Source organism: Clarias gariepinus, chromosome 14 (genome assembly GCF_024256425.1).
Source record: "Clarias gariepinus isolate MV-2021 ecotype Netherlands chromosome 14, CGAR_prim_01v2, whole genome shotgun sequence".
Lineage (NCBI taxonomy): Eukaryota > Metazoa > Chordata > Actinopteri > Siluriformes > Clariidae > Clarias > Clarias gariepinus.
Genome location: NC_071113.1, coordinates 13,308,699 through 13,326,360, shown reverse-complemented (window position 1 = coordinate 13,326,360; position 17,662 = coordinate 13,308,699). Strand labels below are relative to the sequence as shown.

The following is a 17,662-nucleotide window of genomic DNA, read 5'->3' as shown; positions in this document are numbered from 1 at the left end:
ACTGAACGTGTGCGCCATAAAATAGACATAAACAAACATGATCACATAAAGTGTATATACATAAATGATTAATAGCCTATGCCATTTGTGATATTAAATAAGTGCACATATAAAGCATTGGTATTTTGGGTATTGTTAAATAATCTGGCAGATGGCGCTAAAGAATAACGATTTGTCTGAAATATTGTACCTCTGTCCCGCCCTTCAGTGCCTCAGTGCACATCAGTGTGCCTGCAAGTCATCAATCCCAGATCTAACTCAACCCAAAAAGTCAGTAAAAAAAAACTCGGCTATATAAACCATCTGCTCGTGTTATGATAAAACGTCCTTTTTTCACTCCTAGACTCGCATTTTGTGCTCTGACTTTACTTTTCTGCTTGCGTAAGCATTTCAGTAATTTTCTGCCCCTCTCTTGCAGACCAAAGGGGGCAAATGCACGCGAGCTGAGATTTCTCTTCACTCAAACACAACACACACACACACACAATGCCGACTTGCTCGTCGTTAACACGGATTTTCTCAAAGAAGACAAATTTGTAGAGACGCAGAAGATTATTACATGACATAAAGGTAACATTATTATTTGAAGTAATCTGATCTAAAGCACTGGACACTTCCCTCGTTTCAGAAAGACACGTGACTCAGGAACAGAAAGGAGTCCGAACGTGTCGGCGCGCGCCGTGTATCCATCCGCCATACACCGGTGGGAAAATGACCGTTAAACCGACAAATCTCATGGTGTGTGTTTAAATCCAAGCAGACATTAACTTTTTTTTCCTTTTTTTTTTTTTTTTTTTACAAAAGTGTTAATTTTACCAGAGATTTACTACATAAAAACTATTGAAAATATTTTTTTCTTTCAGTTGGGACTATTTTGTGCCGCGAAGTACTATTTTGTCGGCACATGAACTCTTTTCTTATTGGAAGCCATGATGGAAGTTTAGCAGCAGGAGCAGCGCCTGAGAGGAAAAGCGGGGACCGAGGAGCTGCTGGAATCTTCTGCAAACAGCTCCTTTTTAAATATATAATCAAGGAGTATCTTTTAATCGCATGGTGGAGGCTGTCAAATTTCCCTTTATGTATTGGAATATCGACAACGATGTGGATGGTTGAATTTTGAAGCGTTTTATGTATTTTTTTTTGAAGATGTACGTACATGCTAACACGCTAGCTAGCCAGCTAGCCGCTCGTTAGAGGAGGCACACGGAGCCGCCTGCCTGCCTGACGCTCACCGCTGCTGCTGCCTCTTACGTTCTGCTTTAGCGACGTCGGAGAGGGTTTTCTCTCCGCATTTTCGGGCACAATCACGGCGACTGTGGCGGATTCAGAGACTTGGCGTGGTTCAGAAACCTCTCTGTGCGAGACGTGGAGACGCGTGGAGCTTGATAGCCGGAGGATCGGTGTGGGTGTCGGTGTGGCTCTGGGCGGCCGGGCCTGCTCCAGGCCCTCCTTCTGTATGAGCGAGCAGCAGCAGCCAGCACACGGCCGCTAGCTTAGCAGCTGAAGCTAAGGCTAAACCTAGCACTACCTAAGGACTACGAAAATTAAGAAAGAAAGGAAAAACATTTTCTAGGGGAAAAATCCTTAAAGACGGCATTTCACCCGGAGGCCACGATACTGTCGATTACCTTAAAAACCCTAAAGACTCCTTTCACAGCTATGGCTGCGATCATACAGAAGATGGTCAGCCGAAACAAAAGGAGATACCAGGAGGATGGGTTTGATTTGGACTTGACGTGTATCCTCTTTATAACCACATGTCTTCGTACACACACAGTGTGTGTTTATTTATATATATATATATATATATATATATATATATATATATATATATATATATGTGTATATATATATATATGTGTATGTATAGTGATCAAATACATAGGTATGCGCATATATAACACTTTTATTTATATATATTTAGTGTGTATGTATATTGTGTGTGGATGAGGTGTTAAGCCCTGGTCAGATCTGAGCATCACTGAGGGAGACACGTTAACCCATTTGTGCTCAAACTGTTGCCACTGACATTCAGGCAACCTGTCACCCCAAGCCTCGATTTCTCTCTCTCTCTCTCTCTCTCTCTCTCTCTCTCTCTCTCCGAGTATGACATTTCGTCTAGCTCCGGTATTCAAGTCTGCACGATCAGTTCAGCATCATCATACGTCCGCTCATAAGTGTACACTTTACACATGTAGGTCTGCTGGTTTCTGTCTCCTGAGGTGGTTGGGAGAAATTCCTGAGAATCTCAGACAAGCCTCTGAACATCCTGTCTTGCATAGTGATTTATGGTTGGTTTTCTTCGTTTTTTTTTTTTTCTTTCTTTTCTTGTTGCTGCTGTTCTATGTGATGGTCAGAATGTTATAGTGATCCTTCTATAAAGCTAGCTTGGGGTTTGATCAGAAACAAAACCTCGGTGTGGAGTGGTGCGGTTCTGTGCGCAGAGGATCGGCTGGCCTACATAACGCAAGATTACACTCACCATCAGGGCTACACACAAAGGAGCATTGCATCAGCTGCTTGCAGAAAATGGCTGATGTTAAGAATCCCAAGCACATTGCCAAATTGAGCTGCTTGTGTCCATAAAAAATTAGATTTCTTTCTCTGCCTTGAAAGAAATTAGATCTTTAAAGTTAAAGAAATAACGGTTTCCTCTTCACAATTTGTCGATTTCTGTCCATTTACACCTGAGTAATCCTTAATACTCAAGGTTATCTGTGTAATGCCATTGTTTGCTATCTTTTATTTATTTATTTTTTGACACACACGAAAGGTTTGTGTCTTTGGAAGGAGAACGGAAGCATGACACGCTTATCAGCAATGTCGCATGTCTGTATGGGGAACGCTTATACTCGTCTTTACCTTTATCGCCTGATAAAAGTCTTACAGGCTGGCGCTACACACACAGCTCTTCAGCTTACATTTAACGTTTATATATTGGGTAGATACTTTTGTATCTGAGTGATTCGGAGTTTAGCTGGGCAGTTGTGGAATGAATATGTTGTTAAAGGTTGTGAGTTTGAGTCCCCCTACCAGAGACGTGAACCACGGTTGTCCTTAGAGCAGAGTGGTACTTCCTGAGGCACCCTGGCTATTCAATAAAATGGCGATGCTTTCCCCATGATCAGCTTCCTTAAATTATATTAGCACTTGTGAAAGGTGTAAAAAAATGTAGACGACTAGGATTGTTGCTTTGTTTTATTTTTTCCTTCATAAGGTGGCCGTGTTCCAGGTGTGTTGAGACTGTTTGCGGACAGCCAAGGCACTGTGACGATTTAGTATTCACACCCATTTAATCGTTTGCTTCAAGTCTCGGCTAATTACCAGAGATTGTAGATCGGAGTTCAGGCTAAAAATGGGAACACGCAAGTCTCCACACAACTGACACCCTGAGTTACGTTCATGGCTTCCAGACAGATAAGTGGTGAATCATATTAGCTTGGTGTTTGGCTGCTGAATGGAGCTGGTGGAAACTTAATCAAACAATTTCTTTTCATTTCACACTGCCAGGTTTCAAATATTTTGGCTTTAGTCACAAACTAGGTATTTATGTTCTGGCATTTCCTTCACCTTGCTTTCTAGGTGCAGCCTTTCTTACAGCATTCCAGGATAAATGTTGCAATTAATCGGCTGACTTATTAGGACGACGACTTCCTTCTGCGAACACATTGTGAGCAATTCTTCGTTTAGTTTAACCCGAGATTACATGACGCCTAAGCTACAGATTCACATTCCTTTCCAGAGCTATCAAGTTGCTATTATAATATACGTAAACGTATTTGCTTGCACGAAAGTGGACCAGATGGTGTTCTTGAAACTATAGGCTCTAACTGACCACATGGTGTTACTGAACCTAAAGGCTATAATGTCTGAAGAAATTATTCTTGGTTTTTTATTTTTTTTATTTTTTATGCACAGTTATCCTATAAAAATTAGCATTTATTTTTTTCAGCATGTAAATCTGGAGTTGTACACGTTCTTGCCTGGAGTCGTTTAAGAGTGCTCTAGTGCTCTACCAGCTACATTTATAGCGCGTGTGTGTTTGATTTTTATTTATGACGTTCGTTTTTGACACTTCTTGGTACTTAACCAAAATAAACGATGCGAAACAGAAATAAGAGCAGATTTTGCATTTAAACACTTTGCAGTAAATGAGTAACTGTTTACAATGTGCAACTATCTATTGTGAATCCGAAGCTATAAACGTTATACCAATAATCTAGGTCTTATAAAGGAGTAAATGAGAGACTGTAAATTAAAAAAAAAAAGCTTTTTTGGTGGCTTTATTTAATTGTACACTGTAGAAAAAAAGTTTTGTTAGTGTTAATGAAATCTACATCATTTTTTTTAGAAATTAGGTCTTTTACCACTAAGGACAAACGCACCTTAAAATATCTTTAAAAAAAAGAGAGGACATTTAAAAAAAAAAAAAAAAAAAAAAGTTTGATGTTTTCATGAAAAAGCAAGAGCTTTTTTATGATTTATTCTGTAAATGTCTGATTTGCCTTCAATCAGATGCACTCTAGAAGACATGTGTCCTGTAAACAACCTGCAACAAGAGCTTATTCGTGCCATTCATGTAGTTTAGGTTTTGCAGCTTTCTGGACATTGTTCTCTTTACCAACCACACCTAATGTGTTGAAACATGGAGTCTGTGTGTGGCATGCATGTTTACACTAACTCTCTTTCCAAAATCTGCTCGATCATGGTTTGTGATGATCTGTGTGTAGCAATGCAGATAATATATACACTGTTAGTATGTGTGTATGATACAGTGAACAAGCACCCACCCCCCGTTACTGCTGCAGGCGTACCAGACCAATCGAAACCTCTGCTCTAGGTCACCGAGCAACAAAGTATCAGTAAGAAATCGCAAAAAGTATGTGGCTGAAATCAGCAGTTAAAACTCTCGGGGGCTTGTTTGCTAAGATTTGGCAGTGAGGTGTGGCATAGCTTGTGAAAAATCACTCGAGCTCTTTGACACTCTTCCTCCTTGACTTCCTGTTAAAAAAAAACCAAACAAAAAAAAAACCACAATGTGCAGAAGTAAATTGCGGCTTACAGCCCATCTCGTGCATTCTGATGCTTTCCTGGTGGTTTCTAGGTCCCGCACACATACCCGCACAACTGTAACATAATAAAACTACTGGTTAACCCGTATATCCATCAGTTCTTTGCTCTGTAAAAGAAGTTTTGTCTATTCCATGAATGACTTTTACAGATTCAGGCTTTAAGTGTTTCGAGTCAAGTTTTAGTAAATGCGTCTTTTAAAATATTTATTGTTAACCAATGCCCTGTGACTCATAGGTGAGATTTGAATTACCTGGAAACAGGGAAACATCTCTGACTGTGGTTAACATACAGATGCTACAGTTGTTCAAATAGTGATCAGGTTGATTATCTCTTCAGCATGGGTTTGGTATGAACCCAAATCTTTAGACAACGGTAAGACTTGTAGTCTAAACACTAACAGATTTGTGGCCGTTCATTCGAACAATCGAGCGATGTTGAACTGGTGATTAACGACTGATAAGGAAAACTATTTATAGCTCGTTGGTGAAGCCAACACTTTGGCTGAGGAAGGACACGTTACAGTGTAAGCTCTGTGGCTGGAAACGTGTGTGCCAACCAGATTGAGATCTTTTTTTTTTTCTTTTTTTTTTCTTCTCTGTAAATTTGTGATTTGCCACGACTGTCATTGCTGTGAGTAAAACGCTAGATATATATGTAGTTAACATTACTGCCTATAGGTAAGGACTGAAGACGGTTCAATTTTTTTACCTTATCTTGGTGTTTATGGAGAAAGGCTGCACAGTTGGCTTAAAAAAAAATCACATTGTGATTGACAAATATTCTCTAATCCATTAAATGATTTTTAATTGTCATATTTAAGTATTAAATGTTAAATTTTCATACTAAAGCATATTTAACTAGACCCAGAGCAACCTTTGCATAAGTTCCTGACTATGCGTATATTACCTGTAATAAATTGCAGGCTCTTGTGTTTAAATAATTGCACAGATTCATATTACAATTTAGATTTTTATCTTTTTCAATTAATTGTGTGGCAAACCCTCCATTTGTAAAATTTTGAAGCATCTGCGCCTGTCCCATTTCCCAACCCCCCCCCCCCCCCCTTTTTTTTTATCTGCCCTTTCTTTTTGTTTCAGATTTTAACAGTGACCTAAGTAAGTTAGATATGTATATATGGGTAAATTTGGATGTTCGCTAAGGCTAAATTATTTTTAAATAAAAGCATTGCGATTATTTAAACAAATATATATGCGATTTTAAACTGCTTTAACTTTTAAATGAACCATTTTGTATTGAAACATTTATTTAGGCTAACAGCAAGTAATGGTACAAATGATCTTGTTAAAGGGATGTTTGCCATTATTTATTTATGGACTAAAAATAAGTGAATAATTAAACTATCGACGACCTCTACACAAGTTCCCAACTATGTGAATATTACCTGTAATAAATTGTTACCTTTTCTGCGATTAAATAATCGCACAGGTCCGCATTGTGATTTTTATATGATTAATTGTGCAGCACTAATGTGTGCTATGTAAATAAGGGACTTGTGCATGGCAGCTTGTCCATGCAGCTAAAGCTGATTCATCATTTACACTCGCATTGTTTAATTATTTGGATGCTTCATGAATCAGACACAGATTTATTTAGACGTCATTCTGGACCCTCAAGTCTGTGCTGTTTTGACAAATAGAGACTAGTGTATTGGTGGAATTGGATTAATTTACAGGGCATTTGTACCTGCTTGACAACTCCAGTCAAGATCAAGGAGGTAGATTAAAGTTCACGAAACATTTGATGATTGTTTGAGTAGAAACTGAATGCAGTCAAAGTTTTTAATACATTTGCAACAAGATAAAAAAAAAAAAGGTCATGAAGATGTAGATCATCCTCGTGCTGGCCGAATACAACAGTGACTCAAATGCCAGTTGATGTGTAAGGGGAAACCTTTAATTACAGGCCAGCATAGTGATGAGAGGATTAAATGGTGTCTCTGTGTGGAGCAGTGTATATGAGGATGCTGATTATTGCCTAATAATATTTCCCGATACTTCACAGTACTTATACATGGAGAATACTTAAATCTTTGGTTGTCGTGTATAAATGCGTATAAGAAAAGAAATTATGGCAGATGGATTAAACACAGTGTGACACAACATGGTGAATTGTCAGGAGTTTGTGGAAGACCTGTTCTGTGTGACAAATGAAAATGTTCAACTGTCTGCTACAATCCACATTCAAGTGCTGAGCTAAGTTTTCTGCCACATAGAGTTTCTGCACAGAAGGAAAGCATGGACTTCAACCTGTTTATTTCAGAGATCCTCTCGTAGTTAGTGTGTCATTTTATAATGACACACCTCCCATCAAACCAACTGCAGCCGCGTTAGACCATAGAAACACCAGATGTTAACAAATTAAAGTCTGATTTTGTGTGACTTGGGTATAAATGTTAAAATAAGATAATAGTATGACGTTCATAATGTTGAAAATAATGGTGAGGGCGGTAGGTGCCAGCTGGTTTGTGGGTAGGACAACTGTAAATGTCTGATTTTTATTTTACTTGCACACTGTCGCTGTATGTCTGTCTTTATATATTCACAATGCATTGTTCTAGTTCTCATGTTTGTTGCCAAAATGTGCTTTTTTTTTTTTTTTTTGCTTTTTTTTGCTTTTTTTTTGAGCTCTACAATTAAGTTTCATCACAGGGTATTCCCCGGCTGTCTCTGCAGTTATCAGTACAGTAATTATTTCAACAGCACTGGGCCTGAATGTTTACAAAACGGATCAGCTTTGCCATTTGCTCAGGGTTTATTCTTGTTTATAGTGGCCTTTAACACGATAAACACTTCCTCTTTGGTCTTTCACATTATCGTACATTTTATAATGAAAGGAAACAGTTCTGATATCAGGACACACTTTTAATAGGTTTCAGTAAAGACTGTCATGGAACAAACAATCCACTTGCACAACATGCAACTGTGCAGACCAGTTTTGTATCTAAAATCCCTGATTTGGCCAGATGTGGTGTTTTATGATGGAGTTTTTTTAAAAATAAAAAGGAATTGCATGCTAGTCTGGGTTGTAGTGAGAATTCTGCAAGGCTTTCTGTGCATGTTGTAGTTTACAGTGAAATTAAGTCGAGGGAATTGTATGGAAAAGGTTAACAATAAACCTGGAAGAAGGGCATAACTTACCAAAGGCATTTCCTCCTCAGCGGTTTTATCTGATTCGTGCACGTTCCACGTTTGAAGCACGAATGCAGTGGCTGACGCGATGGGGATGACAAAAATATCACGATTGTGTTACGGCATTCCTACATACCATGCTGCGCATCATTACATAAGCCTGTAGTTTTGCTCACACACTATTGTACGGTAATGCGGTGTTGCAAATAATTTGTTTATTGGTAGTGTTATTCATTTTTGTTAGTAGTAGAAGTAGTAATAGCAGTAGTATTTCATTTTTAAAATACAGGTTTCTTTTTTTGAGCTAAGCTCTAACCTAAGTGTGTCTACAGCCTTGTGTGCGCTGCCTCGCTGTTCTGTGTGAATGTCAGGCAGTGAAGACTGATGAGCTCTCATGGCACTTGTTATAGAAAGGTGAGGAAGGAAAGCGATTCCAGGCTGGGCTGAAGCTCAGTGTGATTTATTTAGTGCCCCTGTGTGGCCTTCTGGGTTAGAGGTCCATGCATCAGTCTCTTACAGCGAGGCCAATCTGTTGTGTGTTAGCCAGGAGTATGTTCTCTGGTATCCCGCTGCACGAAGAAACTAGGATGCCACGTTATATGAGTAAATTAAGTTTTAGTTTGGCTTATTGTTCTATTTGTGTGTTCACTTCTCTCCGTGACTGAAAAATGTACTGTTTCTGTAATGTAATGTACCCCTTGGCTCACCCAGTTACAGCTCTACAGAGATGAAGTATGCTCGTAAGCCATAGCAGGCTGAAAACGCGCAGTTGCGTTCCAGAATGTGGCAATGGCCGTTTTTGTTGGCTGCAACGTTGTCAGCTTTCCAAAAATGTCTTTGCCGGGTTTCCTTAATTCTGCAGAACAGATATTTATCCCAACATAATTGCTATGGGCTTTCCTGCTGAGAGACTCGAGGGGGTGTACAGAAACAACATTGACGATGTCGTACGGTAAGTGGTTCTCATATGATTTAACAGAAAATTCTCAGTGTGAAACTTATCGCTTCCTTGTAGTACTGTCTGTCGCAAAGTTTTCATTTATGAGATTAATCTGAGATGTAGAAACGGTAGAGACCTTGCTTTGAATCTGCTTAAGATTTTTTTTAAATTTAGTTTGCTATAAACCCAACAAAAGTTAGTTGATACTAAAAAAAATATTTATGCTTTAATGTCTCAAAATTAGTTACTGAGCAATGAAAATTAGGAAGGAATGCTGTACAATTTTAAAGATTTAATACCATCCACTGTCTGCAAACACTCATGGAATTGTGCAATTGACGATCTTATTTCATCATATTGCCCAGCCCTACCTGGGTGTTCATTTAGCTTTAAACTCCTCTATCTTGTTGACCTTGATCAACTCCTCCCATTTGAACACTATGTACTCTGACATTTGGAGAATGAACATGTTCAGGGAAGAAAAAGAACAACGTGATGCATGGCTCTGTCCAAGTGTCTTGCTGCTGATGGATGGAATTCTGTATAGTTGCATCACTTATTCATGTTAAACTAGTTTATCTGAAATTGGAGATGATCTCAAATAACTATGATGCAGCAGAGGAAAGCTGCTTTTACTAGGGCAGAGGTCAGCACAGGAAATCCTGCACACTTCATTTAAATATGGTGTGTGCGTGCGTTTTTAAACACAATGCAAGGGGGGGAAAAGAAAAAAAATATCATGGTGACTTTTTGCCACAAATCATTTGTAGACCTTACAGTGTATATAAATGTCATGTGCTGTTTGACCATTTTAAAATGGTGTGTTTGTCAGTGCGGCACAAGTGTTGTAACGGTATGCTGTGTGCTGAGAGCCATGCTAATCAGACGGTGGTTTGGGCAGAAGTAGCGAGGCGTAGAGACAGATGCAACTTTGAACATTTCTGGAAATGTAATCATCATCACTTTCTTTCTACCCAGGTTTCTGGATTCGAAGCATAAAAATCATTACAAGATATATAATCTGTAAGTATACATTAAATCATATAATTTCCATAGTTTTTATTTTTTTAACTCCTCCTGCCAGCTGCTTTATTAGGTTTTTTACCATAAAGTATGGTAAAATGTGTTTTCTTATAAAAACTACATGTCCTCATATCTCTTGTTGTCTTTGGTGCAATGGTGCAATCTAAAAATTTTGTAAAACTAATCTATTAATTCATTTTATGCTCACCTGCCTTTTTCCCCGTTTGTGTGAGTAACTAATTTTTTTTTTTTTTTTTTTTTTTTAGATGTGCAGAGAGACATTATGATGCTGCCAAATTTAATTGCAGAGGTAAGATGCCAAGCACACACAGTCCACATCCCCTGACCTACCACCCCCAACCCTGAAATAATTAGGCTTTATTCATAAGTCATTGACCTTTTTTGTTTGTCTCCTGCAGTTGCACAATACCCGTTTGAAGATCATAATCCTCCACAGTTGGAGCTCATCAAACCGTTCTGTGAAGACTTGGATAAGTGGCTCAGTGAAAATGACAATCATGTGGCTGCCATTCATTGTAAAGCTGGAAAGGGCCGGACGGGTGTAATGATCTGCGCGTACTTATTGCACCGAGGCAAGTTTAGAAAAGCAAAAGAGGCTCTGGACTTCTATGGGGAGGTCAGGACCAGAGACAAGAAGGTAATTAAAGAGTCTTATCGTTACATGTTTGTGCAAGATGAAAAATCTTTATGCTGTGTTTTTTTTTTTTTTTTGGTTTGTTTGTTTTTTTAGTGCGCTAGAGGTTATGGTTTATTCAAGTTTACACATGTTCGGATATGATAAATTGATATTAATTCTAAGCCTGGGTCAGGTCGTTACCTAGGTTTAAGACACATTTCAGTATTGTCTGTAACGTAAAGATGTTTTGTCAATTTGCTGTTCACAGGGCGTGACGATCCCAAGTCAGAGGCGATACGTCTACTACTACAGTTACCTTCTGAAGAACCAGCTTGACTACAAACCGGTGGCACTGCTCTTTCACAAGATGATGTTTGAAACAGTGCCCATGTTTAGTGGTGGGAACTGCAGTAAGTGCTTCGTTCTTTCAACACTGTCTAAGCTGCTGTTCGACCTTGAATTCACACTTAACCTGTTATTGCTCTGATTATAGCCTCCCACCTCCACACACATTCTTTTCAAATTTTCATTTTAAATGTATTTATTTTTAATGTCGTTTTTCCTGACAAGTTGTATGACTGCCAGGATATCAGCTCAGAAAAAAAAAAAAAGTGGAGCTCTGGTCTGTACCCCTCATAAACGTCATCGTCACTCGCCTAGCCCCAAATAAAAAGTCTTAAACTGAACAGAATTGTGTGTATATTCTAAATTTAGCTTCTGTTTTTGAACATTTACTATACTCAATTAAAAACGACTAGAGTAGTACTATGAAGCTCATCAAATACACAGAGATAAGTAGAGAGCGTGCGACTGGAGAAGGTGAGGGTGAATAACGGTTTGTATCTGTTTCTCTCACAGACCCACAGTTTGTGGTGTACCAGCTGAAGGTAAAGATCTACACATCAAATCCGGCACACACACGGCGCGAAGACAAATACATGCACTTTGAGTTCCCCCAACCGCTGCCAGTGTGTGGCGATATCAAAGTGGAATTCTTTCACAAACAGAGCAAGATGATGAAAAAGGTAAGCATCTCTTAGATTAGCCACAGCTTCCGCACAAAGGAAGTGCACACACGTGTCACAGACACCACAACGGTTTTAATCAATGCTTTAATTTTAATATCAAATGGCGGGGGGGCGGGGACTGTGTTGTATTTTAAACAGGACAAGATGTTTCACTTTTGGGTGAATACATTTTTCATCCCTGGACCAGAGGAGAACTTTGAGAAGGTAGAAAACGGGAGTTTACTGAAGGACCTGGATGGGATCCAGTGCACAGAAAAGGGGGACAATGATAAGGATTATCTAATCCTGGTTTTAACAAAGAATGACCTGGACAAGGCCAACAAAGACAAAGCCAACAGATTATTTTCCCCAAATTTTAAGGTGAGTACAGGCTCTCACACACTGCACCAATGTGGTATCTGGTAGTCTGAAGACACTAGGCTAGTCTTATTTGGAGTAATGTTCAAAACAGCCCGTTTTATAAAATGCATCAAAAGGATAAGGATTTTAAAAAGGAAACTATTTTCTGTTATTGTGTGCATTTTAGTTCAAGCAAAATCGAATGAATATTAAACTGTTCCTCGCATACACCGCTTTCAAATTGCTCATGTTTTCCTCTTTTTTTATTTTTTTTTTCTTCACAGGTGAAGCTATATTTCACAAAAACAGTGGAGGAACCATCCAACTCAGAGGGCAGCACTTCCGCGTGTGTAACCCCGGACGTTAGTGACAATGAACCGGACCATTATCGATATTCTGACACAACAGACTCAGACCCAGAAAATGAACAGCTGGACGATGATCAACACACGCAGATAACGAAAGTTTGAACTTATTATTTTGTTTATGGGAAGCCAAAAAAAAAAAAGAATCTTTACATAAACCAGAGTTGTAAAAAGGAGAAAACTTGAATATGAACTGAAAGCAAGTCCTTCTTTTCTTTTTGCCTCTTCGAAACAGAAGTACACAAGTGGGACGTTTTTCATGCAAGATGCCTCCGTTTTAGGGACACTATTTCTGACCAATTAGCTTTTTTTTTTTTCTCCCCCCCTTACACCATTTGCCCCTTTTTATTGACAAAGTTGTTAACACCTCCATAGCAGGGAGCGGGGTGGAGGGGGTGAAGTGTGCTGCTGCAACCCTGTTCATAGCAAGGCCAGTGCTAAAGTCAGCGTCCATCATCCCCTACGTGTGCAATCCTCCAGTGCACGATCGTCCATCCGCCGGGCCTTCTGTTTTATCTACTGTGAAGCTTTTCATGCTGTCTGTAGACCAGCCCCTTAAAAAAAAAATAAGTGCAGTGCAAACCTTCATAGTCTGCTAGCATCATTGCCACTAACATAGTAATAATGATTCTTCCACATATTAGGCTATAAGATGTTTTGACAGCCTACTCCCTCCTATCCTTGTCTATTAACTGCAAATGCAGCAGGAAAACACAGTAACCCCAATATTCTGTCAGTGGTGTGATGTTTTTATGTTAAATTTACCACAGCAGGGACACCAGTGTTGCAATAATGTTGAGACAATAGTGGACAAAGGTTTGCATGCTAATTCAATTAGTATCCATGTTAAATAAATGTTATACACTTTTCTTTCCCTTTCATATTCAACATTTCTGCTAGCATTAAGGTCTGGTTATGTTTAGTAAAACAAGGTGACACCCCACGTCATTCTCTCACCAGGTGTATTAATTGTTAAGCCATCAGCGGCATTATTTTATAGTACATGGGTTTTTTTCCCTATAAAAACTGCTAATGCGTAATTAATGAGCTGTCACCGAGTAGATCTCTTTCGGGTTCTTGTTTTAAGCTCTTAAAGTCAGTCAGTCAGGCCACTTAATTCATCACTACGTTAACGATACATGAGACGGCGCTTGACTTGAGGTTTCTGCGCAGTCACACTGGGTCGACTCGCATGCGAATCATGCCGCTCAACGACGGTCTGCGTGTGGCGAGGGGGCCTGTGATCGTGGGCTGGCCGTGTGCACAAATATCCGCTGAGCACCGTGAAAGAGACTTGAATGTAAGCTGGCGTTTATCTTAAGTGCTATAAGAAACCTCGTTCAGAGTTCGATGCCATAGTTTTATTTTCTCCCTATCTGTTTTCTTTTTTTTGTCCTCAGACATCAGATTCTTGGCTCTTTAAACAGTTTGTAGCCTTTTTGTGTGGTCTAATGAAACCTGGATCATTTGCTTATTCAACAGTGGTGCTTAAAAACTGCCAAACTACAAACTCGCAACGAATGATAATTCTAGAGCCAAGAATGTGCGTGTCTGCATGTGGGTTGCTTCTGTCAGATGTGCGACTTGTGTATGTGCTCTGACTGTTAGACATCTCCTGTCTGACTGACCGGGTTCCTATTCTTTCCTTTTCCTCCATTCTTGAACAGGATTCATTCCTTTTGGAATGAGGTGCAGCTACAGATTTTACATGTCTTGTGCTTGCTTCGGACATATTAAAGCCCTATATATGAGTATTTAAATATGTATAATTTCCTTTTTTTTTCCGCATGCCAAATTTTTAACATCTGTCTCACAGCGAGTCGTGAGCCAGAACAAAAAGAAAGGAAAGAAAAAAAAAAAAGTCTCTCAGTCTCTTGGGCAAGAATCATCGCTGAGGGGTGATGGGTAGTGAGCCTATTCCTGCTGTCGACGTCATGGCTTCGCTCGTCTCACCAACTCTGCACACGTGCTGTACAACTGGCTTTTCTTTACAAAGAATACCCTCCAGAGGTTTGAGAATGAGGTTCTCGGTCCTCTGTAATGCAACTGTACAGTAGCCAACCCAGAAAAAAAGACAACCTTACAAATTTTTTGTTGTTTTGTTTACATTTTATCACTGAAAACCTGCCAAAATTAAGCTTGTTGGGGTTTCTTTTTTTCTCTTATTGGTATGTTTGATTTCATCCAAAGGCAGTAGGGAGGTATTCTTTGCCTTACTTGAAGTTGACGATGCGTACTTTCTGCTCTTGCTATCTAACGTTCTGCCCAAGCACTGACTACATAGTACTTATTTAAAGCTATTATAACAGAGCAACATATTGTGCTAGATTTTTGCACAGTTACAGGTTTTTGCAGGGTTTCACTCAGCAGTCCACAGTATACCCGCCCCCCCCCCACACACACGCACACACAAACACACTTCAGTAAAAGCCATGCAAGCAGTAAAATGTAGGACGAAAGACGTATAATGAAGTGTCTTGGTATAATCCATCCGTACCTTTTGACTGAACGTGGATAAAAATAAACAGATTATTTATGACAGTATTCGTAAGACCCTCTGCAGGTATTCTGATTTCTAAATATACGCTGTTTAAGTAGGACAGATCTGTTGAAGGGCATCACAAGCTAGCAGCAGGTCACAAACCATCCTTAGGACATCCCACAACTCCTATCCCACCTTCATGTTGATCCTCAATACATTCAAACAACTTAGCTTCAGTACTGTATCACATCAAATACAAACACCTCTTGAAAACATCTATGTCCTTTATGTGGCACGGGTTTAAAAACAAAAAAAAACTATGTGGAGCTCACAGGCAGCATAAAAAATTACGTTTCAGCTTTAATGATTTAAAAAATATATATTAAGGTGCCAGTGTGTAAGTTTAATGTCATTAGTTTTAGCTGATTTGTGCAATATGCTATGATGCCTGTGGTTACCACAAAGTGCCTCGTTTACTTAAATAAAAAGAGAAAAAAAGTGCTTGTTTTAGACCCAGTTTTAAAACATGGTGTAATGCATGTGGACTGGCAGGATGGTTCTGTGCACTAACTCACCTGGGCTTTACACACTGCAGAGGACCTACTCCCCTCGCACCATCCTTATCGTCCCCCTCTCCACTTCTCCTCTGGATTCAGTTCCAATTAGGCGCGACATAAACTCGGTATATTTTTCAGTCGTTTAAAGAAACAGAGCCTTATTCCATTTCAGCCTGGTCGGATAATTTTGTGATGTGCAACAGTTGCTCTGTGTGTAATGCTATGCACTGAGAATACACAACCAACGATGTATGAAATATTGTATAGGTTATGTACAGGTTATGATGCTCATACAAATCACTTGTTTGTTTGTAATTGTATGTGTAACCCCCCCCCCCCTCCTTATCTTAGTGTTATAAACCCCACATAAATCCAATAAAGTCTCATTCTTGTCAACTCTTGCAGCCTTGTAAAGAGATTGATTTTGGCATTGGTAGATGTCCTCTGAAATTTGTTACAGATTGCAATGTTTTATAAAGTGTTGCTTGTATTACTTGACCTCAGTGCAGCTTTTGACACTGTTGATCACGCTATTCTTCTTTACAGATTAGAAAATGTAGTGGGAATTAAGGGTACAGCCCTCTCCTGGCTCAGATCCTATCTGACCCATCGTTATCAGTATGTAGACTTAAATGGTGATTATTCTGCATGTTCTCTAGTGGAGTTTGGCGTTCCGCAGGGTTCAGTTTTAGGTCCACTGCTTTTTTCCCTTTACATGCTTCCTCTGGGCAACATAATCCGTAAGCATGGTATTAGTTTTCATTGTTATGCTGATGATACACAGTTATATGTCTCAGCAAAACCTGATGAGAAAAAACAGCTTACTAAAATTGAGCAATGTGTGCAGGACATAAGAAATTGGATGCTAACTAACTTCCTTCTGCTAAATCCGGATAAGACAGAAGTTCTAGTCATAGGACCGCATACAGCTAGGAGTAAAATTTTAGATCATACCGTAACTTTAGATGGCCTTTCTGTTCCATCAAATGCAACAGTGAAAGACCTTGGTGTGATTATTGATTCCAGCCTTTCATTTGAAGCACATGTAGATAATATTACCAGGATAGCATTCTTTCACCTCAGAAATATTGCCAGAATAAGAAATTTATTGTCGCTAAACGACGCAGAAAAACTAGTTCATGCTTTTATCACCTCTAGGTTGGACTATTGTAATGCCTTACTGTCTGGTTGTTCAGCTAGATGCATAAATAAGCTTCAGCTAGTCCAGAATGCAGCAGCGAGAGTCCTCACCAGAACCAGAAGATATGAGCACATCACCCCTATCTTATCTTCACTCCATTGGCTCCCTGTGAAATTTCGCATTGATTTTAAAATACTACTCTTGACATATAAAGCATTAAATGGTCTCGCGCCGCAGTACCTGAGCGAACTGCTAGTGTCTTACGATCCGCCACGCCTACTTCGATCAAAGGATGCAGGCTGCTTGTCAGTACCGCGTATTATGAAAAATACAGCTGGGGGCAGAGCTTTTTCTTACAAAGCCCCAAAGTTATGGAATAGTCTTCCAAATAGTGTTCGGGACTCAGACACAGTCTCAGTGTTTAAGTCCAGGCTAAAAACCTATTTATTTAGCCGAGCATTTTTATAAATAGATTTGCCATAGGTAAAGGAGCAGATCTGGGGGACTCATGGACGTAGAGTATTATGGTGAACTGGTATGTTTGGATGCTGTCTTCCTCACTCTCATTGATCACTCAGGTTTGCTGACGGTGAGGGGATTGTTTGCTTTACATGTCAGGAAGCCCTCATGTTTGTGTTTCCTTCTGGCTCTCCCTTTTAGTTATGCTGTCATAGTTAGTCCTGCCGGAGTCTCTGCTTGCACGCTACAGTTAATATACATTCACATTATACATTGTGTGACTGTGACCATAACTAACTGCCATCTCTCCTCTTCTTCTCTTTCCCCCCCTCTTTCTTTTTCCTCTCTCCTCCTGTCTCCCCCTTTCACTCTTTCTCTCTCTCTCTGTCGAGCTACACATGTCGTTCCTGAGCTGCCAGTGATCCAGACTCCCTCTGCCCTCCGGACCTGTCTGACCCATCCTGGTGCC

At 39.6% G+C, this 17,662-nt stretch overlaps 1 protein-coding gene across 1 annotated transcript; it reads left to right on the top strand.

Moving 5' to 3' along the window:
* Positions 1-472: 472 nt before the first annotated feature.
* On the top strand, positions 473-14,314 carry ptenb (phosphatase and tensin homolog B). The gene is made up of 10 exons (XM_053511834.1): positions 473-738; positions 864-1,738; positions 9,090-9,174; positions 10,141-10,185; positions 10,452-10,495; positions 10,605-10,843; positions 11,091-11,232; positions 11,681-11,847; positions 11,989-12,210; positions 12,474-14,314. Exons 2-10 carry the CDS (start codon positions 1,660-1,662, stop codon positions 12,657-12,659), a joined length of 1,209 nt encoding a protein of 402 aa, XP_053367809.1. The 5' UTR covers positions 473-738; positions 864-1,659; the 3' UTR covers positions 12,660-14,314.
* The last annotated feature ends 3,348 nt before the right edge of the window (positions 14,315-17,662 follow it).